Source organism: Chrysemys picta, chromosome 7 (assembly GCF_011386835.1).
Source record: "Chrysemys picta bellii isolate R12L10 chromosome 7, ASM1138683v2, whole genome shotgun sequence".
Classification (NCBI taxonomy): Eukaryota; Metazoa; Chordata; order Testudines; family Emydidae; genus Chrysemys; species Chrysemys picta.
In genome coordinates this window covers 34736965-34763012 of record NC_088797.1, presented here as the reverse complement: position 1 = coordinate 34763012, position 26048 = coordinate 34736965, and the positions used below count along the sequence as shown (strand labels likewise).

Below are 26048 nucleotides of genomic sequence, written 5' to 3'. Positions count from 1 at the left end.
CGAGAAGTCCAAAAGTAGTGGCAACTCAGAGGGCAGGATGGAGACCATAGTGGCAGGGTGTTAACTGCACAAGGAAGAAGGAATGAAGGTAGATAAATGGGGACAGAGCCAAGTCAGGGTTGCAAGGAAGAGTTGTAGTAGCATGTGACTACCAACGCCATTCAGCCTGCAGCACCAAGAGATAAAAAATGCACAACGTATCTGAGCTCAAGTAAACTTCTGAGTACCTGACTATGCAACCTTAACATACTTTTAGTCTAGCCCTTCATTTATAACAAAGGATATACAGTAAGCTGGGAGGAAACAGTTTCCAAGTTACTACAATAGTTTGGTCACATTTAGAATTTGCATATTCAAGCTCTGGTGGTAACAGTTAACTTAAACTATGAACTATCATGTCTGTGAAACATGTAATTTCAGTGTTTTTATTTCCTCATGTATACAATGGAGGAATCTCTCTCAGAAAAAACTTGGGAGAAGCAAGAACTCTGTTTTGTGAAAGAAGTATAGTACACCTATTTTCCTGCTAAAGTTGCTGACCAGTTTTCACTTGTTAACTGTTTACGTATCCGGATTCCCAACACAGAAATTAATTAGGCACTATTTAGGATGAAAGACAATTGGTGTTGTTGTTGTAACGGAAACTCAGGTTGAGCTCATTCCCCAAATTATCTGTTTACCCTATTTTAAAAGAAATGAAAACACTGCAGTGAATACTGGGTTTTTAAAGGTAATCTGATAAAAAAATAGAGGTAATGAATATAAAGACAACCTCCTCAACATCACTATCTTTTATTTAGGATTATCCCCGTCAATTTTCTTATAAACAGACTTTTGTTACTTACCTAGGTAATGTGGTGGATGAAATGGCATAGGTTTATTAGTTGCTGAATAATATGCAACTGCTCTCTTAAATCGAGTAACTTTGTCTTCTGTTCTAGACTAAAATAAAGAGTAAAACAGGCTTTGTAAACAAATATACCCATGTGACCTATACATCATGGCATAATATTGTAACATGCTTATCTATGCTACATCATATAAAAATAAATTTATTATCTATGAATCAACAAACTAACATCTTACTGTGGCACATTGGTACAGAGAATTATTTTTAATAATCATCATGGTGATTGAGTGGATACAAGATCCACTTTTAACAACAATCACCAATGGAACAAAGCATATTTCGAGCTTAGAAAAGCAAACTTTATAAGAATGGGCTCATAATGACAATGAACATAAATAAAGCTAAAAGGCAAGGTAGAAAGAATGTAGTGTCATTTCAGTAATCATTTACCCAACTGTTAAGTGCAGACAAGGACAGTGTATTTCTTTTCAAAACAGCTGAATACTAAGTTTTGGCAATCAACACATTATAGATACACAAGAAATATAAACTGTATTTGTTCTCAACAAAGATCCACAACACAATTTTAGCTGAACCAAACCCATGTATTTTTGTGTCGGCCCTACTTTACCTGTGAATGTTGAAAAACATCTTTTGCTATGGCATCCAAATCAGTGGTGTCCTGAATATTGCGGACGTAGTCAGCTACAGCCTTGATCACTACATCACAAGGTGGTAAAACTAACTGGTGTGCACGTACCTATGAAAACACATACTTGTTAACATCCAAAAGGCTTAAGTAACTCCAAAAAAGCTCCAAAACATTTCAGCTTTGTAGCTGAGGACTAGTCTGACAGTCCATTATAAATATATAAAACACAAATTCCATGCTATAGGGCAGATTCAGAGTGTGTGGATTTCTGGTATTTCAACTTTTCTGCAGACTTTTCCCCCCTTTGTGTTGTAAGGATAACTTTCCAAATTTGAAGTGATACAACAATACTTCTAGGGGGGGTATTAATTGTCCCATACAATTCCATTAAATATTACCTCTAAAACAATGACAGACATGTAAAATGTCAACAATTGCTAATGATTTTACTGCTTAACATTTTAGAACAAATGCCCAGCTACTGTGCTTTACGGATTATAGTTACAATCATTTGAAAGATCTCTCAAAGGAACGTGGTTTCAAGTCTTTAAAAAATGCTCATTTAATTTTGACAAGGTTTGGTACTCAATTTAGGAGTCTAAGAGGGACAAGTAAGAAAAAGCCTAGAGGAATAGGAAGATCTCCTTGGGTACAGGAACTGAAACCCAGAAAGAGAAAAAAAAATATCTAAGGGGTGTGTCTTTCTTGTTAAGACAACACTGAAATAAATCCATATTTTATTTAAAGCTGCTCGAAAATGTTTTAATATTTTGTAGGGTTTTTTAAATAAACTCGCAGAGAGTTTTCCCTGAAATCTTCAAAATGTTTAATCGAATCTGGAGAGAAGAAAAGTCCACAGAATTTGATACAATTCCCCACTGATTTCAAGTGGTCTTGCTGACTGCCTAAAATATGACCACTCACTTCTAATTTCTGAAGACTGAATATATATATATATATATATATTTTAATATTTTTGTTCACACTGTGTACACCACAGTGAGCCTCCAATGGTGGCTAGAATCCTGTAATTGCTACTGTAATACAAATAATCCAAAAACCGCAATCACCAAAAGTTTAGACTTAGTACACAAATGACTGGATGGGATAAAGGACATTCAATATTCCTAAAGGCAAAGGGAATTTTATTTCTTAATTACAAGGAGTGAAAATTCATGTTACCAGTTCTTAAAAATACAGGTGTGAGACAAGATATAGCTATTAGTATGATGACTAATTCAGAATTCAAAAAACGAGGTGAAACACTAAATAATAAATTGTGAGCCACCCATTTACCAACTGGTTGATGTGCCTATGATTGTTCTGAAGAATTCTTCAAGCAATGCTAAGGCCTTGATCCTGTAAAGACTTTGCACATGTGCTTGACTTTAGGAATGTGTGTAAGGTTCTGCAAGTGTGGGGGGACCTAAGTGATTTATTAGCCCAGTATATTTCAGCAGTCAGTTTCTCTCCTAGAAACTACACATTTACCTTTAAAAAAACAAACAAACAAAACAAAACCTATTTCTGACAGTAGACATATAGAAAATTTTAAAAGCGGCCAGACTCTCATAATCCTTAATATCAAGGGTCCTGTATTGCAATATACCTGGACTATACTCTTCACATGCAGCTTGGTTTCACAAACTGGATTCCAGGTGATGGTAAAGACAAAGGATTTTAAAGCAAGTTATGTTGTACATAAAAGTGAATAAAGAGATGTGTTTGGCTATCTAAAGTTCTCTCTCTCAGGTGAGCGCACATGCAGTCTGAAGGGGAGCACAGGATCTAGTCCAAAAGGTGAGTATAGCTGAACCACTCGGCAATAGCAATCATAATATACTTCAGTGTAACATCTTTGTAGGGTGGAAATACCAAAGAAACCCACCATAGTAACATTTAACTTCAACAAGGGGAACACAAAAATGAAGCTAGTTAAACAAATTAAAAAGAACAGTCACAAGAGTGACATGCCTGCGAGCTGCCAGGAAACTATTTAAAAACACCTTAATAGGGGTGTATCCCCCAAACAAAAAAAAAACCAGGAAGATGACCAAAAAAATATCACGGTGGCTAAACAGAAGAGTAATAGAGGTTATTAGAGGCAAAAAGGCATCCTTTACAAATTGGAAGTCAAATTCTACTGAGGAAAATAGAAAGAAGCATAAACTCTTGCAAGTCAATGTATAAATTATACACCTCTACCCCAATATAACACTGTCCTCGGGAGCCAAAAAAAATCTCACCACGTTATAGGTGAAACCGTGTTATATCGAACTTGCTTTGATCCGCCAGAGTGCGCAGCCCCGCCCCCAGGAGCTGCTTTACCACGTTATATCCGAATTCGTGTTATATCGGGTCGCGTTGTATCGGGGTAGAGGTGTATTTAAATTATAATTATTATAAATTATAAAATGTATAATTAGGCAGGCCAAAAAAAGAATTTCAAGAGCAACTAGCAAAAAAAAAAAAAAAAAAAAAAATTAAGTGTATCAGAAGCATGAAACCTACCAAACAGTAAGTGAGACAACTGGATGACTGAGGTGCTAAAGAAGCAATCAGGGAAGACAAGGCCATTGCAGAGAAGCGAAATGAATTTTTTGCATAGGTCTTCACTGCAGAGGATGTAAGGGAGATTCCCATGCCAGACCAATTCTTTTTAGACAAATCTGATGAATTGTCTCAGATTGAGGTATCAAGAGGTGGTGGTTTTGGAACAAATTGATAAATTAAACAATAATAAATCACCAGGACCTGATGGTATTCACCCAAGAGCTCTGAAGGAATTCAAATATGAAACTGCAGAACTAACAACTATGGTATGTAACCTAGCAGTTAAATCAGACTTTGTACGAGATGACTGGAAGACCACTAATGTAATGCCAATTTTTTAAAAAGGCTCCCGAGGCGATCCTGGCAATTACAGGACTGTAAGAATAACTTCAGTACCAGAAAAACTGGTTGAAACTAGAGTAAAGAACAGTATTATCACACACACAGATGAACATGATATGTTGGGGAAGAGTCAACACGGCATTTGTAAAGAGAAATCATGCCTCGCAATTTATTACTATTCTTTAAGGGTGCCAACAAATACATGGACAAAGGTGATCCAATGGATATATGTACTATAATTTTCAGAAAGCCTTCGACAGGGTCCCTTATCAAAGGCTCTTAAGCAAAGTAAGGAGTTATGCGATAAAAGGGAAGGTCCTCTCATGGATCAGCAACTAGTTAAAAGATAGGAAACAAAGGGTAGGAATAAACTGTCTTTTTTCACAATGCAAAGTGATAAACAGCAGGGTCTACCAAGCATCCGTATAGGGCCCAGTGCTGTTCAACTTGTTCATAAATTGTCTGGAAAAGGCAGTTAACAGTGAGGTGATAAAGTTAGCAGACGAGATTAAATTATACAAAATAGTTAAGTTCAAAACTGACTGCAAAGAGTTACAAAGGGATTGCAGAAAACTGAGTTACTGGGCAACAAAATGGGAGATGAAATTCAATGTTGATAAGTGCAAAATACTGCACATTGGAAAGCATAATCCCAACTATGCACACAAAATGATGGGGTCTAAATTAGCTGTTGCCACTCAAGAAAGATCTTGGAGCACTGTGGAGAGTTCTCTGAAAACATCTGCTCACTGTGCAGCAGCAGTCAAAAAAGCGAACAGAATATTAGGAACCATAAGGTAAAGGATAGACAATAAGACAGAAAATATCATAGTGCCACTATATAAATCCACAGTATGCCCACACCTTGAATACTGTGCGCAGTTATGATTGCCCTATCTCAAAAAAGATACAGACACTTCCTGGGTTATGCAAGACCCAACTTACGCAAATTTGTACTTACGGAAAAAGTTCCATAAGCCAGAAATAGGATTTTCAAGTTGTGGAAATTTTTGCATAACGTAGGGGTGTACGTTTCCGACTTACCCAAAATTTGAGTTACGCAAGGCTTTCTGGAATATAACGATTGCGTAACTCGGGGGAGGAGGGAGCGTCTGCATTAGAATTAGAACAAAGAAGGGCAACAAAAATCATTAGGAATATGGACAGCTTCCATATGAGAAGAGAATAAAAGGACTGGGACTGTTCATCTTAGAAAAGAGAAGATTATGGTGGGGAGAGAATATGATAGAAGTCTCTAAAATAATTAATAGCTTGGAGAAAGCAAATATGGAAGTGTTATTTACTCCTTCACACAACACACGAACCAGGGGTCACCCAATGAAATAAATATGCTGCAAGTTTAAAACAAACAGAAGGAAGTACTTCACACAACGCACAGTGTCAACCTGTGGAACTTGTTGCCAGGGATGTTGTGAAGGCCCAAAGTATAATAGGGTTTAAAAAAGAACTGGATAAGTTCACGGAGCATAGATCCATCAATGGATATTAGCCAAGATGGTCAGGGACATGGCCCCATGCTCTAGACACCTCTAAACCTCTGGCTTCCAGAAGCTCGGACTGAATGACAGGGGTTGGATCATTCTGCAATTGCCCTGTTCATTCCCTCTAATGCATCTGGCACTGGCAACTGTTGCAAGACAGGATACTGGGCTAGATGGACCATTTTTCTGACCCAATATGGTTAGTCTTATGTTCTTATAATATACTCTCACACATACGTATGGGAACCTGACATTGTTCAGAGATTCATAGACTTTAAGGCCAGAAGGGACGATCATGATCATCTAGTCTGACCTCCTGCACATTGCAGGCCACAGAATCTCACCCATCCACTCCTGTAAGAGAACCCTAACCGCTGGCTGAGTTACTGACGTCCTCAAATCACGGTTTAAAGACTTCAAGTTACAGAGAATTCACCATTTACACTAGTTGCAACCTGCAAGTGACCCGCGCCCTATGCTTCAGAGGAAGGCAAAAATCTCTCAGGGTCTCTGGCAAAATTCCTTCCCTATCCCAAATATGGCAATCAGTTAGACCCTGAGTATGTAGGCAAAACCCACATTGCTGAACCATACTAAACTAATAAATCACTTTGGCTCCAATTGTACAAGGATTTAGATGCTTAAAGTTAAAACCTGGAGAGAGAGGAAGGTGCTTTGAATTAACAATTGCCACTATCTCATTTGCAAACTGGTGCGGTTTCTTTCTACTCCATTTAGACAGCTCAATGCAAATACAACTGGCTGCTCTTCCTGCACATTTAGTTGTCCCAATGTATTCTGAAGAAAATGGTTGGGCACTTGACCAAACAATTCAGAACTGGAGAATTTGTGATCTGTTTTTTAACTGTTTGAATTCCTCCCTACGTCTGTGATCCTAATGCCTGGGAATGTTATTTTCAACCATTCCTTTGAAAAAAATGTGCACGACTCCCATATTCTATGGCTTTTTGATTAGGTAAGGGAAGTTTGCTCAATAGATGGTCCCTCTCTCTGAAGTTTGCGATTTGGGTCATAAGGACCATAGATTTGTCTCTGGCCCATGCTGATGGAAGCTGTTCATGGAACTTGCAAAATAGAGTAGGAGACTGCTCCAAGCCTTCTAATCAAAAGGAAAGACTCCCCCATTGACTTCAACGGGCACTGGATCAGGCCCTCAGGGCATACTGAAATCCAGTTCCATGAGAACTTTGGTTCCAAGAAGGTCTGAGAAGCCAAGAGTTGCTTCAGATTGTGCAGCAAAAGATCCTCTCTCTGAATGAAAAAAACAAAGAAAAGATGGTAACATCACCACCCCATGTGGCTCCTCTTCCACAATATCTAAGGGTAGTAATAATGTCAGAGTTCAGTGGAAACAGGGCAGAAAGCTTCTGTTGCTCTGTCATACCAAGGGAAAAGTTTTTGGGCTGTATTGGTCTGCTCATCTCCTTTGCGTCATTCAGATGTCACAAAATGAGAAAACTAGCAAAGCTTCCCAGCTGGTGAGTCCCCTGACATAGAGGAGCCACAAACAAGTGTAGAAATTGGATAGTTGGCTCCTACATCAACCCTCACAGGCATAAGGGCATGGGTTAAGTAGACTGCACTTTGGAAATTCCCTGGGGCAAGCCCTTGGGAACCTCTGTTCCCACACACACCTATACACATGTATGTGAGAGAACTTTAGGACAACCAACCTTTGGGGACCAGTGCAAGCTGGTAGAGTTTAGAGCAGCCATTACTCTGCTCTAAAATCTGCCAAGACCCTGGCCAGAAAATCAGGGAGTTATGATCAACTCTCTATTGGTCCCCCACCTCCACTGCACCTTGCAGAAACTCTGTGTAGCAGAGAATGAACTTTCATCTCTGGTTAGGGCTGGGTAATCACCCCTAATGTAGAGTGGAAGATCATCTTCTCCGGCAAAATTACTCTGCTTGGTTCTAGTCTCAGCCAGTGGGGGTGGGAGGAAGAGCTCAGTGGTTTGAGCATTGGCCTGCTAAACCCAGGGTTGTGAGTTCAATCCTTGAGGGAGCCACTTAGGGATCTGGGGCAAAAATCAGTTCTTGGTCCTGCTAGTGAAGGCAGGGGGCTGGACTCGATGACCTTTCAGGGTCCCTTCCAGCTCTATGAGATAGGTATATCTCCCTTCCCGCCCCTCCCAGCTCCATCTTCTATTGAGCCAAGTAAGATCAGTGTTGAGGATTAAAATCCTTAAATAATAAATTCATGGTTGTCGCTCTTATGGCTTCTGAATAACCCTCCTGGACTAACCAAATGAAATTAGGAGGCAGTTACAAACAGCTAGTCAAATCATATTAATGCTTTCTAATTAAAAAAATATAGAAGTGAGTTTGACTCAAAACATCCCTACATAGAGGTCTCCATTTCAGATTAAACGACAAGGTAACAATTACTAACACACCCATGTCAACATCTGTAGTACTAGGAGTCACTGAACAGTAAGTACTACTAATCTTGAAAGGATTTGTCCCAGAATTTTGAAAACAAAAAAAACCTTTTTTTTTTTAAGTACCATTACAGCAAAACTAATGCATATTCACCAATCTGTATACTCAAACAAAAGGTTGGAATTATCTGTAACTTGAATCCCCCTCTGTTCTGTGTATTTCATTCTAGTGTAAGCACAAACATGGTGAAGAGTGGTTAAATATTTGATATACACAAGGGTAAACTTTAGGGTGACCAGATGTCCCGATTTTATAGGGACAGTCCCGATTTTGGGGCCTTTTTCTTATATAGGCTCCTATTACCCCCCACCCCCATCCCGATTTTTCACATTTGCTGTCTGGTCACCCTAGTAAACTTGGAACACAAACTGTTCATGGAAATCTGATGCTGGAATCAGAATGGCACCTCTGCCGACAAAGAATGGATTCAGAAGCATTTGTGGTACATTGATGCCATCTACTGGATACCAGAGGAAAAGCAGTTCTGAACCCAAGAACTAAAAACTGACACCTGAAAAACAGATCTGGTAATAGAACCAACCAAAATGAAAATCTGTAACCCTTCTCCAACACCCACAACAAAAACCTGAGAAAAGATCTATTAATGATGTTCTCCAGCTGAGCCCAGTAGAGGCGGGTTGCTGTGATTGGAAAAAGCTACACAAGCTGCCAAGAGCTTTCCAAACATAGTCCACTCCAGACCCAAAAGCAGAACACAAAAAGCTGTGAACCAACCAGAGTTATTGTAGTCCTTTATGGCACCAACTGTACTGATCGCTAAATTGGACACTTTTTATTTTATGCTAATTACTTGAGTTCAGCACATCTGTTGTCCTCGTTCTCATGAGAAATGAGGGATATGGAGGAGCGTGTTTTAAATTATTTAAATTATTGCTTAAACTGACATCCATTTTTCTGCAATGTTTCCTTACACATCTATTAGGCTGAGTGAAAGCAAATGATCCATCTTTAATTCTATATAACTTCCAGAACACAGTAATATTTAATAAACTTCAAATAGCCAGGTTTGTGAAGAGAGAGGGCACAGAATGTAAGTACACAAGCATCCCGTTCAGACTCCGGAAATATCTAGTTCACAACAGTGGACATGCTCAGAAGCTTAACGCAAGAACCTCAGCTGTGTAGTCATTCTGATATGAGTAATTTGTTAACAAGTACTGAGAACTGCAGGACAGTTACTGTACCTCACAAACAGCTCACATGAGCATTTTAACTGTCAAAATGAGAGCCCTTTATAAATACATACTGCAAATTTAGAGACGCCTGCAGATATCTGGATTTTATTTTAACAACCATCCAGTCTATATATGGGGACAGGAAACAGTTACTCATACAGAGTGAATTTAATATTTCAACAGCTTTTAAGAAAGCAATTTGAGAACAAAAATTCAGATCTCTCTCAAAATTAAATATAAATAAAAGCTGTTTCCTGATCTTAGCAAAAAAGGTCAAGTTGCTTTGTTATGTACACCAAGAACCTTTTAAAACATCAATGTCATTTTCATTAGAATGTAAACTCTGAAATTTCATATTTTAAGATAAACTGTAAGACTTCTAAATACCAAGTTTATAATAAGTACATTTAAAGAATAGACTAGTCAAGAAGTTAGTAACCAGTAGAAGCAAAGAAAAATTAGGAAACTATCTCAGCAGCAAAAAAATTAAAAATTGTAAATGGTTTAATACAAACTTATTTTTTATGATACTCTCAGAGTGTTTCAAAACAAAGTCATAAGCCTTGAAATCATAATTTACTGAATATTCATCAAGTGGTTTCTTCTCACCCAGATAAGGTCTCCTAAACAGGAGATATAGGGGACAGAGGTTTTAAATGGAAAATATTTGGGAAGGATCCTGTTTTTTTTTTTCCCCAACTGAAAACATAAAAGTTCACATAAGAACGGCCATACTGGCTCAGACCAAAGGTCCATCGAGCCCTGTGTCCTGTCTTCCAACAGTGGTCAATGCCAGGTGCCATAGCAGGAATGAAGAGAACAGGTAATCATCAAGTGACCCATCCCGTCGCCAGCTTCTGGCAAAATCCCTGGCCATCCATGGACCTATTTTCCATTAATTTAACTACCGTATATACTCGTTCAGAAGCTGAATTTTTTTAGTAAAAAAGGGAAGCATCAGAGAAGGGGGTTGGCTTATGAACGGGTATAGAGAGGGAGAGGTGGGACACAGCCCCTCCCCCCAACAGAGGGGGCAAGGAGAGACAGCACAGCCAGCAGAGCCAGAAGGGAAGAGGCGGGGCCAGAGTCTCTCCACTTCTGACCACACTGCTCTCCCCACAGCCTCCAAAGCAGCTGCAGCTCCAGGGCTGGCAGGCAGCGGCCGCGCCGCCGGTCTGGTCCGCTGGAGCAGGCAGCAGCCACGAGTGGCCAGGCCAGAGACATCCTCCCCTGGCCCGCCCCAGATAAGGTGGGAAGGGATGGGGAAAGCGTGGGGGTCCTGGGCTAGGGGTGGTCACAGGGGTTACTCCCCAGACCCCCAGCTTCTCTGCCCCCTCCCCCCCCAAATTTCACCATCAGTTGCTGTCCTGACCCGTCAGGGTAAACTGCTTGTGGGCCAGAACACTTTGTTTACTTAGATTTACCTCCGTGCCTGCGGACGCTCTAGGTAAACAAACCGTCTCGGCCCGCCAGCAGCTTATCCTGATGGCCCGGGAGCCAAAGTTTGCCGACCCTTGAGTTATAGGGTCGGCTTATGAATGGGTCATAAAAATTTTCCATTTTTATTTATCCATCTTGGGGGGTGGGGGCCGTCGGCTTATAAACGAACAGGCTTATGATGGAGTTATTTTTTGAACCCGGTTATAGTCTTGGCCTTCACAACATCCTCTGGCAAGGAGTTTCACCAGTTGACTGTGCATTGTGTGAAAAAATACTTCCTTTTGTTTGTTTTAAACCTTCTGCCTATTAATTTCATTTGGTGACCCCAGTTCTTGTGTTATGAGAAGGAGTAAATAACACTTCCTTATTTACTTTCTCCACATCAGTCATGATTTTATATCCCCCTTATCTCTTTTCCAAAGAAAAAACTCCCAGTTTTATTAATCTCTCCTCATCTCCTCTTCACATTCCAGATTTGAAGAGAAAAGGAAAGTGCTCTATTGGTACATTTTGGAAAGATTAAGAAGGGCAAGGAAACTAATTCTACATACACATTTTGTCAGAAATTGAGCCAGAATTCATCACCACAAGTCCTACAGCCGTAAGATAAAAATGCATTACATCAGCATAAGATACACTTTATCCAAAAATAGTACCACAGTATTTCCAGTGTAACTACGGTACTCTGATAATATTGTGGAAGGTAGTGACATCACACCTGGAGACTTGTAGTTCAGAAGAAGAACTCTAATCCTGGAACAGGTTTAATTTTCATCCTCTATCTGAAATCCATAAAAGTCCACAAAGGAAAGTTTCAGCATTTACTCTGTTGCTGCTGCAGGAGACAGGTATTCAACTTAATTTTATTCTAAAACTGTTGGATGAAAGGAATTCAAACACTTCCCAGAACAATAGTACCAGAAAATAATAAACCACAAGCTAAATCTGAATTTAATGTTAATGGGAATTATTTGTGGTAAATAATGGTATGAAACCAAATAAATGGTCAAAGAGTAGCTAATATCATATCATATATAAGTGATGGAACTACAGCAAAAATTCAGTGTCATGGGAAGTAAGTGCAGAGCAAATAATACTCCACAAAACATAAGGCCCAGGTACAAGATTCTATGATAAAGAGTAAGCTAATAAGCCATCTTTTGGAGGGGCTGAAAAACCGAAATCCTAACTACTTGTAGTAATTAATGATTCCACTGAACTTTTGTAAGGCTAGGGATGTTAATCTGTGCCTAGGCCTGAATTCATATTCTACCTATTTAAGTCCTCATATCATTTCAACTGGATTCAGGAGTCTTCACCTCCTGAACTACTGATCAGTGTTCATGTGTTATGTTTCACTACAGCAATCCATTTGAATGGCAGGTGAGCAATGTATATCCACTTTACTTTAAGCCTAAAAATAAAAATTCTTTGCTTGTGTTTACAACCAAGTGGGTCCCAGAACATGTTCTAGGTACATGCTGAGCACCCACGAAGCACATGTATGCTACCACTACCTCATGTCTTCAGCACCACTCTCTAAAGGTACATCTATACTGCAGGAACTATACAAGCATGGTTAGAGCTAGGACAGCATAACCCTGTAGCGCAGATACAGCCCACACCAATTAAAGGGTTTTGTCCATCCACGTAGGAGCTCCACCACCCATAGTGACAGTATGTTGATGGAATTATTCTCCTGTGGACCTAGCTGCATCTACACTGGGGTTTAGGTCAGCATAGCTACATTGCTCAAGGGCGTGGAGTTTTCACACCCATCACTGATGTAACTATGGGTTGTCTACACTACCATGCGGGGTCAATCTAAGATACGCAACTTCAGGTACGTGAATAGCGTAGCTGAAGTCGACGTACTTAGATCTGCTTACCGCAGTGTCTTCACTGCAGTAAGTCGACAGCTGACGCTCTCCCATTGACTCCGCTTGCGCTCCTTGTTCTGGTGGAGTACTGGAGTCGACGGGAGAGCACTCAGTGGTCGATTTATCGCATCTGGACGTGATAAGTCGACCCCCACTGGATCGATCGCTACCCGCCGATCCAGTGGGTAGTGTAGACAAGCCCTATATCAGCCTAAAAGTTAAGTGTAGACCTGGCCTAACTGGCAGGAAGTTTACTCAGCCTGATTTCAGAGGTGAGAATAAGTGTCCTTTTCCTGAAGAGAAGGAAAAGGAGTGAGAAGAACATCTTTTCCAGCAGTAGAAAATGAGATGGGGAAAATAAAGAAATGAAGACCTCCCTCCAGTAGCTGAAAGAAAACCCCTGCTAGAATCTATGGGGCGGGAGGAAGGCGAGGAAAGAAGAGAGGGGGAAAAAACACTTCTACCAGAGAGAACTCTTAAGAAGTTGTATGGAAAGCAATGCATGAGAAAGATCTCGTTATGTTGATAAAAAAGAACTATCAGATGGAATCAGAAAGGCAGATTAAGTGTCCTTTTTAAAATTGGTAGCCTTTAAAGTAAAGTGTTCCACTGGCGGGTGAGGGAGGAAGAGTGCTTTACATCCTTCAGCAGCAATCTTGTGGTTGCGCCAAGGTAAAATGAGAGGATAAACAAAAGCACCCACAGTACAAAAACCCTGAGGTATTCATATGTATTTAAAAGGTATTTAAATATGATACAAAGAAAACATTTTCCCCCAAACATATAATACACAATTTACCTATGGAACTCACTGACACAAGATACCAAGACAAAAAATTTAGGAGGTTTAAAAAAAAAAAATTAGACACTCATACGAATCAGGAGAACATCTAGTTATATTTGATTTTTTCCCCTAAGGGAAATAAACCCACATGTTTCAGTGCCTAAACCAAACTCACAGTTTATAAAAGAAATTTCCCCTATGGCTGGTTATTCCATATGCATGTGGTACTTGCCACTGTCAGAAATAGGATACTGCATTAGATAGAACACTGTTCTGATCAGACATGGCACTATCCATGTTCCCAATCAAACAGGATAGGTCCATCAATGGCTATTAGCCAGGATGGGCAGGAATGGTGTCCCTAGCCTCCGTTTGCCAGAAGCTGGGAATGAGCATCAGGGAATGGATCACCAGGGGATGATTACCTGTTCTGTTCATTCCCTTTGGGGCACCTGGCATTGGCCACTGTCGGAAGACAGGATACTGAGCTAGATGGACCTTTGGTCTGACCCAGTAGGGCCATTCTTATGTTAAACAGGGAGGTTTCTAGTCAGTTGAAGTTTGTTTGGTTTTTCTTTTTTCTTTGGGGGCGGAGAGGGGGCAATTTCCCCCCAATCCTGATAGGTTTAGTTTAATGCTTGCTGCAAGTGAGAGGTAAATCCTCTCCCTCACACTTCTCCATTCCATTAGAGCACTCCATGGAGAGACAAGCTGCCAGGTTGTGATCTCTCTCATTCTCTAGTTAGCAGAGAATAAGAAAGGGGTCCCAGATTAAGAGGCCCCTTTTCAACACTTGGACTGTTGGATGCTCAGGTTAGGGGTAAAACTGAATTAAGATGCAACACACATGACCCTTAGTCTTCATGCATCTTCAACCTTTCCTGTCATCAAAGGGTGCAGTCCAAAATAGTCTACTTTGTCAGCTCTTTGTCATTTAGTGATTTTTAGACCACAAAATACCCTCTGAGAGGCCTTAATCCTAGCTCGCTGGAACCTGTCTGAAACTGAATCTACCAATCTTGGAGGCTGGAAGTGAGTAACACCCATGGGTTCAGCTTTCTGAGTAGGATATGACCAATTTACAGGATGATATGGAATACATCAGCCCAAGTAAGAGGAGTTAGGATTCCATGGAGATCAGGCTGTTTAAGAGAGGTTCTTTTTACTCTAATTGAACAGCTGACCTGGACCCTTAATCTGAAAGATGAAGATTTTGGAGAACCAAAAGGAGCTGTTAAGGACATGGCTAAACACCCTGGACATGCTAAACCACAGGAGCCTTAGCAGCTCAATGCCCTGGTTTAGGACTCTTTTTTTTAAATCGTTGTTATTCCAAAAGAGAGTCCAACATCTCCAGGTAGATGAGACCACTCTCAAAATAGATTTCCAATGACCCATAAAGACTCAAATGGACTGTAAAGCAGGGATAATGCTCAGCTGTTTATTCAGCCTAAATGACTATGGCTCTATTAAGGTAGATTCCATCAGGGAATACTTTTCATTTAGATTTCTTTTAGGTTAGGATATAACCTTTCTAATCAGTCTCTCTGCCTACCGAGCCCTGTGGTTGCACAGAGCCTGGTGAGCTGATCTCTAGAATTGCCTTAGCTGGAGGACAATTTACCTCCGATTAGGATGGCAGATCTAGTGTAGCTTTGCCAGATCCTCCCCCGGGGCCAATTCCTTCAGAAGCAAAGTAACAATGGGGATAGGTTCTAGGACTACATTCCTTACGGACTGTCAAGGCTCCTTCCCCACTCTGAACTTTAGAGTACAGATGTGGGGGCCTGCATGAAAACTTCTAAGCTTAACTACCAGCTTAGATCTGGTCTGCTGCCACCACTTCCAATGGGCTAACTCCCTTCCCTGGGTAGCCCTGAGAGACTCTTCCACCAACTCCCTGGTGAACACAGATCCAACCCCTTGGATCTAAAAACAAGGAAAAATCAATCAGGTTATTAAAAAAGGCTGTTAATTAAAGAAAAAGGTCAAAATTATCTCTGTAAAATCAGGATGAAAAATAACTTTACAGGGTAATCAAACTTAAAGAGCCCAGAGGAACCCCCTCTAGCTTTAGGTTCAAAGTTACAGCAAACAGAGGTAAACACCCTAGCAAAAAGTACATTTACAAGTTGAGAAAACAAAGATAAAACTAACACTCCTTGCCTGGCTGTACTTACAAGTTTGAAATATGAGAGACTTGTTCAGAAAGATTTGGAGAGCATGGATTGATGTCTGTTCCCTCTTAGTCCCAAGAGCGAACTCCCCCCAAAACAAAGAGCACAAACAAAAGCCTTCCCCCCACCAAGATTTGAAAGTATCTTGTCCCCTTATTGGTCCTTTGGGTCAGATGTCAGCCAGGTTACCTGAGCTTCTTAACCCTTTACAGGTAAAAGGATTTTGGAGTCTCTGGCCAGGAGGGATTTTATAGTATTGTACACAGGAGGGCTGTTACCCTTCCCTTTATAGTTATGACACGGACCTACAAGGAAACGGTCATTCACTTGTGCCAAATTCTCCTGGATTGCCCAGTCCAGCTCATTCCAGGGCAAAAAGATCAGTCCAGTGGAGGAAAAGGTGCCAATTCCCCTAGCCCCAACTCTACATGAAGAGCTGTGAATCTATATGCCCCATCCTCTAATCAGGTGATCATTCCAGGTCTTTGCACAAAAAGGGCCCTTATTATGACTGATCACCGGGTGCTACAAATATGTCTCAGGTACTCAGTAGTCTTTGCATAGATAAGAGCTCTTTTCTTCTCTATTTCCCCTGAAAGGTCTGTTCAAAAAGAAGTCTGTACCCAGTATATGATAGATTACTCGATTTAAAAAAAATGTAGTAGTAGGATTCCAGCCTTCTTAGGCAGGCACTGTGGCTGAACTCTCTCTCACTGTGTCTAGTGGTTCCTGCCCCTTCTCAACCTAAAATCAGTTTCCTGCTCCAGGTGCCATTCAGGAAGTCATTACTCTCTATTGATTAGCAGGATGTTTAATCTCATTCATTCCAAACATGATTATTTATCTGTAGCACTGAAAGTGTGCCAGGCACTTTACAAACACAAACAGCCAAAGCCCTTGCCCCAAAGGGCTTACGGTCTAAACAGTTCCTTTGTGGCAGCAATAGCAGTTCAGATCTCTTCCCTTTAAGCTAACCACAACACTCCACACCTTTTCCAAAGGGAAGGTGGTTCTTGCTGTGGCCCTCTGCAGGGCAAGGCTTTTTGCCCACTTGTCTAGCTGACTGAACGAGGCCAAAGTCAGAACAGCAAGGTTCAAATCTTCTAGAAGTGAACAGCTAGCAACAGAGCCAAGAAACATTGGGGGCTCTCTTTCTGAGAATTTTACTGCTTGGAGTTTTGATTCTTCTCCCTCGCCTCCACAAATTATTGCTCAAGACGCTTCTAATTGAGTTGGTTTGGCCAGTTAACCATTTGAAAAAGGGCAAAAAGGTTATTCTACTTTTGCTTTTCCCCACCTCACCCTGCTAATTCTTGGGCACACTGGAGAAAAGTACAATTATAAAATGTTATCCAACAACACTGGTGCTTGTTATGCCTCCATTCCATGCTTCTGAGCAGGCTGATAAGTAAAGCTTCATTCTTTATAGCACTATTACTTTGCTACTGCATAATAAAAAGGGCAGAGAATGTCACAAAGAAAACAACTCAAGGGATCCTAATTTATCAAGTCTCTGTTTTTCTTGATAAAAAACCAGGTCCTAGTTTTCTGAAGTGCTGAGGCACTCCAACTTAAGTCAAAAGGAAGTAAAGGTAACCAGCACCTCTACAAATTTTATATATATCTCCAAAAAAAAAAAAAAAAAAGACACTGTCTTTACACTGTTAAAATGACAGGAAATTTTCTAAATCTCAGATTTTCATGAGAAGGAATGAGAGGTCCCTGCTTCTTGCAGCTATAGGGGGTGCCAAATAATCAAATTCCTAGTGACTATAAACTGATGCAAAAAAAAAAACAAAAAACAAAAAAAACCCACCACCCCGAGCTCCCAAGCTGAATCCAGGTATAATGACCCGGTTTGGAATCACAGCACCTTCCCACTTACAGCATCTGCACGAGAGACCAGGCTTTTCACCAAGGTCATTGATCCAAGACTTAGACAGTGCCTAGCTGCTCTCCCCACTCATCTTATTAAGTCTATGGCTTGTAAATGTGCCTGGAAGGGTTGGTTGGTTTGTTTTTGTAGTGTCTGGAAAAAAATAAATGTTGTGTTTTGTTTTTGCCACACCTGCAGTTAACCAAAAACCCACTATTCCCAGAGTTGCAATGACATCACTGATGCTATGTCAAATGGAACTAAAGATGTTAAGCCATGTTAAGTTAGTTCTCTTGGAAACTCAGGAAGGCAATATCTGTCAAATGGAAAAGCAAAAAAGCAGTTGAGAGAAACTGAAGAGTAAAAAAACCAACAACTTTTTTGGAAGTATCTGACTGGAGTCTTTTAAATAAAGAATAAAGTGAATTTAAAAACAAACAAGGCAGAATACATCTTAATTAAAATGATTTTGTTTTCATAATAACCAAGTAAAATTTAGCATATATTTGGCAAGTATCTTATGGAACATGACTGTGGACATATTGTTCAAAGCCATATTCTGAATTGGCTATTCTGACTTTGAATAATGTTACACCTGTAAATCAGCTCCCACTGGTGGATATCTGGGCTCTCAAACAAAAAGGAAAATCCCTATGCCTCTTTAAATAACAAAACAAAGATGGATTTATACAACTCTGAGGATTTCTCTTCCACCAAACTATTGATTCCACTTTTTTCCATTCCGCAGACTTCATCACAGAATGATCCTTTCATGGATCAATAACTCTCCCCAACAATCTAGCTAAAGAGATGGAGAAGAGCCGTGTGGGTCTCTGATGGTTTCCCAGCAATGGTTTAAGAACCAGGGGACTAAAAGATTATTCTGAAGAGACAGGAGTCCCTCTCTTCCTCCCCTAATTTTTCAGCTTAATAACTGAATTGGGAGCCTTAAATCTGTCTCCAAATTCAAATTTCTAAATTAAGCTTTAGCTTGAAAAGTGCTCCACCACTTCCACATTTAGCTGGGATGGCAGAGAAAATGACTGTTTCCATTACAAATGCCACTGCTACCTTTCTTGCAGTGGCATGCCAAAGTATTACTTTGGTCACCCAGTCCCAGTTTTCAAGAGACAATAAAGCAACTTTTTTGGTGTGATTTTTATTAATTGCTTTTCATTAAAAGTTGCCTGATTTTTTTTCAGGCTATACTTGACACAAAAATAGCCAGGCAATTTTTAACTTAAAATGCAGGTCAGAAAGTTGAGTGCTTAAGCTGTGAAGTTCAGGACAGAGGGAAAAGTTAAGTAAATTGGAGTAAAGAGGAGGAAAGAGTGACAGTTCTGAACTACTGCCATCATTCCATCTCCCAATGAACCCAGCTGCCCTATCAGCAGCAGTTTTTAGCTTATTACTACTTTTAACTCTCAGCAGAAAAAGATTCTTAAGTTAGTATTTAACAGAAAGTAAGAATTAAACCGGCCACTGAGCCATGAATTGCTACAGACAGGACAGCCAAACTCATGGGAAATCAGAGGGATTAGATGTCCGAAGTAATTTTAAAAGGTTTTTAAAATTACATACAAAATTTTAAATATATTTTATTACAGATAAGGGGCCAATTTTAGCATTGAGGTAAATGACAGTGGAAGTAGGTCATTAAAAGGTGGGCAGACTAAAGTACCATACCTTGCACCCAATTGTCATTAGAAAGCTATTGGTGTATTTCTGAGGAGTTGAAGGTGCCTACTCTTCATTATTGTACCTCAAAAAGCACCCAAGTTGTGAATCAGCTGCCTATGAAGCACATATTGCTGTGGTTTGTTACTATAATGGACTATAATGTTTAACTGCTAAAAATCAGATTAGGTTTGTACCTTAAGTGAGGCTAGTGGATGTTCTGGACCAAGTAAACTCCAATGAAAGGAAGCCAAATCTTCATCAGGAAGAATGTGATTACCTAGAATATACAACATGCAGAACTTTTAAAAAAAAGTACACCTTTAAAAATCAAACACTTTGTATAAACTGATTCTGCAGCAAAACTGATTGATGCAGCAAAGCAGATTTGCAGTCAAACCCAAATACATATAGGTTTAGCCTAGGGGGCAGAGGAGGAATTAAGTTTGTAAACAAAAATCTATTATTTCATAAAGCCTAATTAAAAAATGGTTACCTACCTTTCATAATTGTTGTTCTTTGAGATGTGTTGCTTATGTCCATTCCATTCTAGGTGTGCGCGCACACATGTGCGCGGTCGGAGATTTTTGCCTTAGCAGAATCCCTAAGGCCAGTTGTGGCGCCCCCTTGAGTGCCACGCTCATGCAGCGGTATATCAGGTGCCGCTGGCCCTACACCCTCTCACTCAGTTCCTTCTTGCCAGCAACAGAGAGGTAGGAGGGCAGGTAATGGAATAGACATGAGCAACACATTTCGAAGAACAACAGTTACAAAAGGCAGGTAACTCCTTCGAGTGCTTGCTCATGTCCATTCCATTCTAGGTGACTCATAAGCAGCATCAGTGGAGGTGGGCTCAGAGTTCATGGTCTTGCAGCTTGCAGCACTGCTCTGCCAAAGCCAGTGCCGTCTCAAGCTTGTTGGGTAAGCGCATAACCAGGCGGGAACATGTGGACAGACGATCAGATCTCTTGGATTGGTACCTGTGCCAGGAAGGCTGGTGATAATGCTTGTACCCTACTCAAGTGTGCTGTCATGATCGCCGGCAGACACACCCTCACCAGCTTATAGCAGTAGCAGATGCAGGCCGTGATCCAGGATGAAATCCTCTGAGCAGACACTGGTAATAGCCAGGTAAGCAGCCACTGGCATCATACATTTTGTGAACACCCTTGGGGCTGATGAGAGGCCAAAGGGCAGCGCCATAAATTGAAAATGGCATGCGCCCCCTATGAAATGGGAGGAAATATCTGTGACCTTGGAAGATGGAAATATGCATCTTCCAGTCGAGGGCGGCGTACCAGTCTCCCAGATCCAGGGATGGGGTGTTGGAGACCATGCAAAACTTCAACTTTTTGAGACACTTGTTGAGGCGACGCAGGTCCAGAATGGGTATGAGGCCCCCGTTTGCTTTCGGGATTAGGAAGTAGAGGGAATAGAACCCTTTCCCTTCATGTCCTGAGGGACCTCTTCCACAGCCCCCAGATGGAGGAGGTTCTTGATCTCTTGGACAAGGAGTTGCTTGTGAGGAGGGTCCCTGAAGAAGGACAAAGAAAAAGGGGGTTTGGAGAGAGAGGCGGTTGAAAATTGCAGGGTATAGCCCCAAGATACTATGTCCAGCACCCAGAGGTGACCTGCGACCAGGCCGAATAGTAGGGATGAAGATGATCGAGGAAAGAACGAGGTGTATCCGGGGAATTGACTGGGGCATCGCTCTTGAGCGCACCTTCAAAATGAGTGCTTCTGGTCCCTGGGATGCTTCGCCAGACTGGGCTGTGCGGGTGAGTGGGAGGAGGAAAGGCAGTGATGACTAAAGCTCGTGTCTTTATCCCTTCTCCTTGCAAGGCCTTGGCGATGGGGTGGGGGTGGAAGAACTGCTTCCGTGCAGACTGCGGCATATGCATGCTCAGCGAGTGAAGGGTGGCCTGAGTGTCCTTTAACCCATGCAGCTTCCCATCAGTCTGCTCTGAAAAGAGACCGTTCCCATCTAATGGGAGGTCCCGGATAGAGGTCTTCATCTCTTGGGACAGGCCATCGGTCTGAAGCCAGGAGCTGCGCCTCATGACCACCGCAACCATCCTAGCCGCCAAGTCCACCATGTCCCATGCCATCTGGAGAGAGCACCTAGCCACCGCAGTGCCCTCTCCACCAGGTTGCCAAATTCCTAGGCCAGACCCTGAGAGGGAGACTCCTTGAACTTACGGAGGGAGCCCCGTAAGTTAAAATTGTATCTGCCCAAGAGGGTCTGATGGTTCGCCACCCGGAATTGCGGGCTGGCTGTTGAATAAATTTTTCTCCAAAAAAGGTCCAGTCCTTTGGCCTCTATTTTTCGGAGCTGAACTAGTGTGCCCCTGCTTGTCCTTTTCGTTGGCTGCCGAGACAACCAGTGAGCCCGAAGGTGGGGGGATATAAAGGTACTCAAACTCTTTGGCCAGGACAAAGTACTTCTTTTCAGCCCTTTTGGAGTTGGGAGGGATGGACAATGGGGTTTGCCAGAGGGCCTTGGCAATTTTCAGGACCCCATCATGAACTGGTAGTGCAACACATGCCGGGGTAAAGGCTGAGAGGACACTGAACAAGATGTCCATCTGCTCGGCCATCTCCTCCACCTCTAGGCCCAAATTCTCAGCCACCCGTCAAAGCAGGGCCTGGTGTTCCTTAAAATCATCCGGGAGGCTGACCCTCAAGGGTCCCATGACCGCCTCGTCTGGGGATGAGGACGACGACTGTACCACCGGGGGAGGCTCAAGTGCATCATCCCCCATGGGGAAGGGGGATTTTGGGGTGGGTGCTGTCTCCACTACCCTGACCTCCGAGCAGGTCTCATGCACTGAGCCTGGTGCAGTCAGTGCTGCCAACTGTTGCTCCAAGGTGGTGGCAGATGAGCGGTGCAAAGGGGACATCGTCATCACCAGCATGCCCCACAAACTCCAATAAGGCCACTGGCCGTGCTGCCAAGGCAGCACTGTAAACGTTGACGTGGCCTCAGGTGCCCATTCATGCCGATGAAGTCTTGGCAAAGGGCTGAACTGTCCTTCTGTGCTAGAGGAATCCCTTTCCAGTGACCACAGTGGAGCCATCGATGCCTGTGTCTGCCTGCTGACCGTCGCCACCGGAGACCAGTATTTGGAGTGAGGATTGATGCCAGTATCGAGGGGACCGGTGCCGGGTGGACTGTGGCGAGCCCCAGAGGATCTGGTCTGCGACACCAGAGATCTGCGGTGCAGAGATGGAGAGTGCTGCCTTGTCTTGGGGGGATCGGTGGCGCTGCACTGCCCCCAAAGGGGTCTTAGCAGCTGGCTTGCCCTCATAGGGAGCCTTTGCCACTTCCTGCAGCATGCGTGGTGCCAGAGCAAGCTTCTGCTCTCTCAGTGCCGGGGGAGGCTGGGAAGGCATCGATGCCATCAGAAGTTTGGGTCCCCTTCTGCTCCCAGGAGTCGGTGGTGGATCCTTGAAGGGGCAAAGGGTGACCGAACTGAATCCTTTGCCCGATGCCCCAGGGCCTTTCTTGCCTGGTGCTGGGGAGCCGTGCTTCTTCTTTTTCTTTCTGGGCACTGGTGGTGGGGAGCGGTGCTGGGGGTGCGCTGCGCACCAAGGCCGAGGCACTAGGCGAGTCTTGGCGGGACAGCTCGGAAGCCCGACAAAGGGCAGCCTCCATAAGGAGAGCCCGCAAATGAGTATCTCGCTCTCTCTCAATCTGGGTCGAATTTTTTTTTTACAAATACTACTCTTGTCCTTCCTGTGTGATTCCCCCAAGCGTCAGGCAGCTGCTGTGGGGGGGGGGGGTCACTTACAGGCATAAACCTGTTACAGTCCTCGGTGGGCTTAAACTCTAGAGACCAAGGCATGGCCTGCCTGGGACAAAGTCCCTGCTGGGACTCTAACTTCTAACTACACTTAGGTTAGGTCTACACTCCGGGGGAGGGGGGGGGGTGTCGACCTAAGATACGCAACTTCAGCTACGTGAATAGCGTAGCTGAAGTTGCGTATTATAGGTCGACTTACCTGGCTGTGGGGACGGCGGCGAGTCGACCGCTGCCGCTCCACCATCGACTCCGCTTCTTGCCGCGATGGATTTCCGGAGTCGACGGCAGAGCGATCAGGGATCGATTTTATCGCGTCTTCACTAGACGCGATAAGTCAATCCCCAATAGATCGATTGCTACCCGCCGATCCGGCGGGTAGTGAAGACATGCCCTTAACTAAACTACTATAAACAACTATTTACAAGACCCTAAGGCTCAAAGTCAGAAGAAAGGAAGCCTCTAGCCCTTCCTATGCAAGGAAAGGTGCTCCGACTAACCATCACGGGTGGTAAAAAGGAACTGAGAGGGCATAGGCCTGGCAGTGCCTGATATGCCGACACATAAGCGCGGCACTCAAAGGGATGCCACAGCTTGCCCTACTGATACCACTAAGGAAAAAATCTCCGACGACCACGCATGTGGGCATGCACACACCTATAATGGAATCGACATGAGCAAGCACTCAAAGAAGAAAATGTTGTTACAGAAGGACAATTATTTCAAAACCTGAAGGTCCTATATTAAGAGCAAAATATTAACTCTGCATTTCCATATTTTTCAAGTCCAACCTTAGCTTTGAATTTTCAGATTAATGTAATTATATTATCTAAGTTTTAATAGCTGAAGTGTTCTAAATTTTTTCTGAAATAAATAATTTATATATACTATTCTAAATCTGTGTTTAAGTTTTATATCTGGAGTCACTACAATTCAGAACACAGAAAGAGCTGTGGTTCATGTGGGAGATGCAGCCTCTACAGAAGTTAATAAGATATCTTCTTAAAGCTTCATCTGAAGACACTTAACCCTGTCTCCCATCCTGGCTGATTCTTTCTGAACTCCATATGAGGCACTTGGGTAACAAACAAACTCTGCAGCCATCTACCAGATTTAGTTAATACTCCTCAAATGACTTCAAGCTAAAACAGACACTTTCCAAAAATAATTGAATACCAATTCACTGATGCCAATAGAAAAAAAACAAATCTGAAGTAACTGGGCAAAGCCATTTTGAGACAAGGTTGCTGAAAACCATTGGGAAACTTTTGTAATATTGAGGACTGTTCTTTTTAAAAGCTCTAGTGTTTTTCAAGTGGCCTATCCAATTAGCTTTGAAAACCTTTGCAACAGAAGTCTGCCCTCAGCAAACAATACGCATGAGAAATATCAGGCAAATTGGCTTAGTCTGGCAATGCTGAGTGAACAAGAGGTTAACATAAAATCCTACTTTCAAAAACGTAACTATGCCACCATCTGAAACTATTCTCTCCCCATATTTTTATTATATTTGCTCATTTTAATATGGGCTAATTTTAAGATAGTTTATTAAGCAATGCAGTTCTACTAATTATTTAGTAAATACTACCTCAAGTCAATTGGTTAGCCTGGGAATGAAAAGGGCTGGCAAGTTAATGACCAAGCTACGTGGTCATTTACCACCTAAACCACTTTAGCAAAGTGGAAAGTTATTTAAATAATTTTGATATTCCAAAGCATAGTATATTGCAATCAGAAAAAAAGGATTGAAGAAATGGGAAGAAACAACTTTAATAAAGCAAGAACATGAGTCACTGATGACAGCATCTGAAAATGGATTTTACAAAGCATGAGAAGAAATCCTAACAGACTCAATTAAATTTAACTATCATAAATGTAGCAACAAAGTATTTTTTCATATTTAATAAGTTTGTAAAAAGCTACAGGCTTAGTCTCTAGTGCTGTGAATATATTTAAAGCAGGATTTTTCAAACTTTTTCACTGCTTCAACATCTTAGGGTACGTCCACACTACAGTTTCCACAGCAGCACAGCTACAGCACTACAGCTATGCCTCTGTAATGCCATAACGTAGACACTTCTTACACTGACAGAAGGGGTTTTCCATTACCACCACTCTGAGTGGCTGTAGTTAGGTTAACAGAAGAATTCTTCCATCAACCTAACTGTATCTACATTGGGTGTTAGGTCAACCTAACTATGGTGCAGAATTTCTCATAGCCCTGAGAGATGCAGCTAGGTCAAACTAATTTTTCAGTGTAGATCAGCCCGCAGCCTTTCCTTCCCATTCACAAATCGCATTTTGCTGTGGCAACCACAGCAACTGTTTACAAGGAAAATTAATATTAGGAAAGTAATGTATTTTAGCTGACTTGAGGGAAACCAGTACCTTGCTGTTAGTCACCCTCTCCACACCACTAGAGGATGCCCTCTGGATCACAGTTTGAGGACTGCCAACTTTAACAACAACTGCAGAGACAAAAGCAGTTCAAAATTCTTCAAACTAATCGAACGGAATATCTCACTCCTTACCTGAATGGACAAACTATTTAGTCAACATGCCCATTCAAATCCTTCACTTCCTGCTGAGACTGCCATCAAGGAGAGAAATGATGTTGTGTCCCCTCATGTGGCCATTAAGAACAACAGGACTAATATCAAACAGTTTTCATAGAGCAATTACTTCATCGCTACAGACCTCTAGGTCGGTCACTGGAGCCCAATTTAAATAAGGATTAGTAAACCTCAACTCAAGGCTGAAAAAGCCACTCAACGTGGACAAGTAGGAAGCCTTCCTGGGTGATTCCCATCAACTTCAGCGGGATCTAAGATTTCATTTTTAAATAATTATGTT

The 26048-nt window shown here is 42.0% G+C and overlaps 1 protein-coding gene across 4 annotated transcripts in view; it reads right to left on the bottom strand.

Annotated features, from left to right (window-relative positions):
* The window catches only part of FAM120A (family with sequence similarity 120 member A), a 115500-nt gene that overhangs the window by 75948 nt on the left and 13504 nt on the right, over positions 1-26048 (bottom strand). For all 4 annotated transcript variants that reach the window (XM_005307154.5, XM_024102956.3, XM_024102958.3 and 1 more), the window contains exons 3-5: positions 19593-19675; positions 1482-1610; positions 846-942 (exon numbers count right to left, since the gene is read on the bottom strand). In XM_005307154.5, coding sequence (XP_005307211.2) covers positions 846-942; positions 1482-1610; positions 19593-19675 — 309 coding nt within the window. The remainder of the gene's footprint in view (positions 1-845; positions 943-1481; positions 1611-19592; positions 19676-26048) is intronic.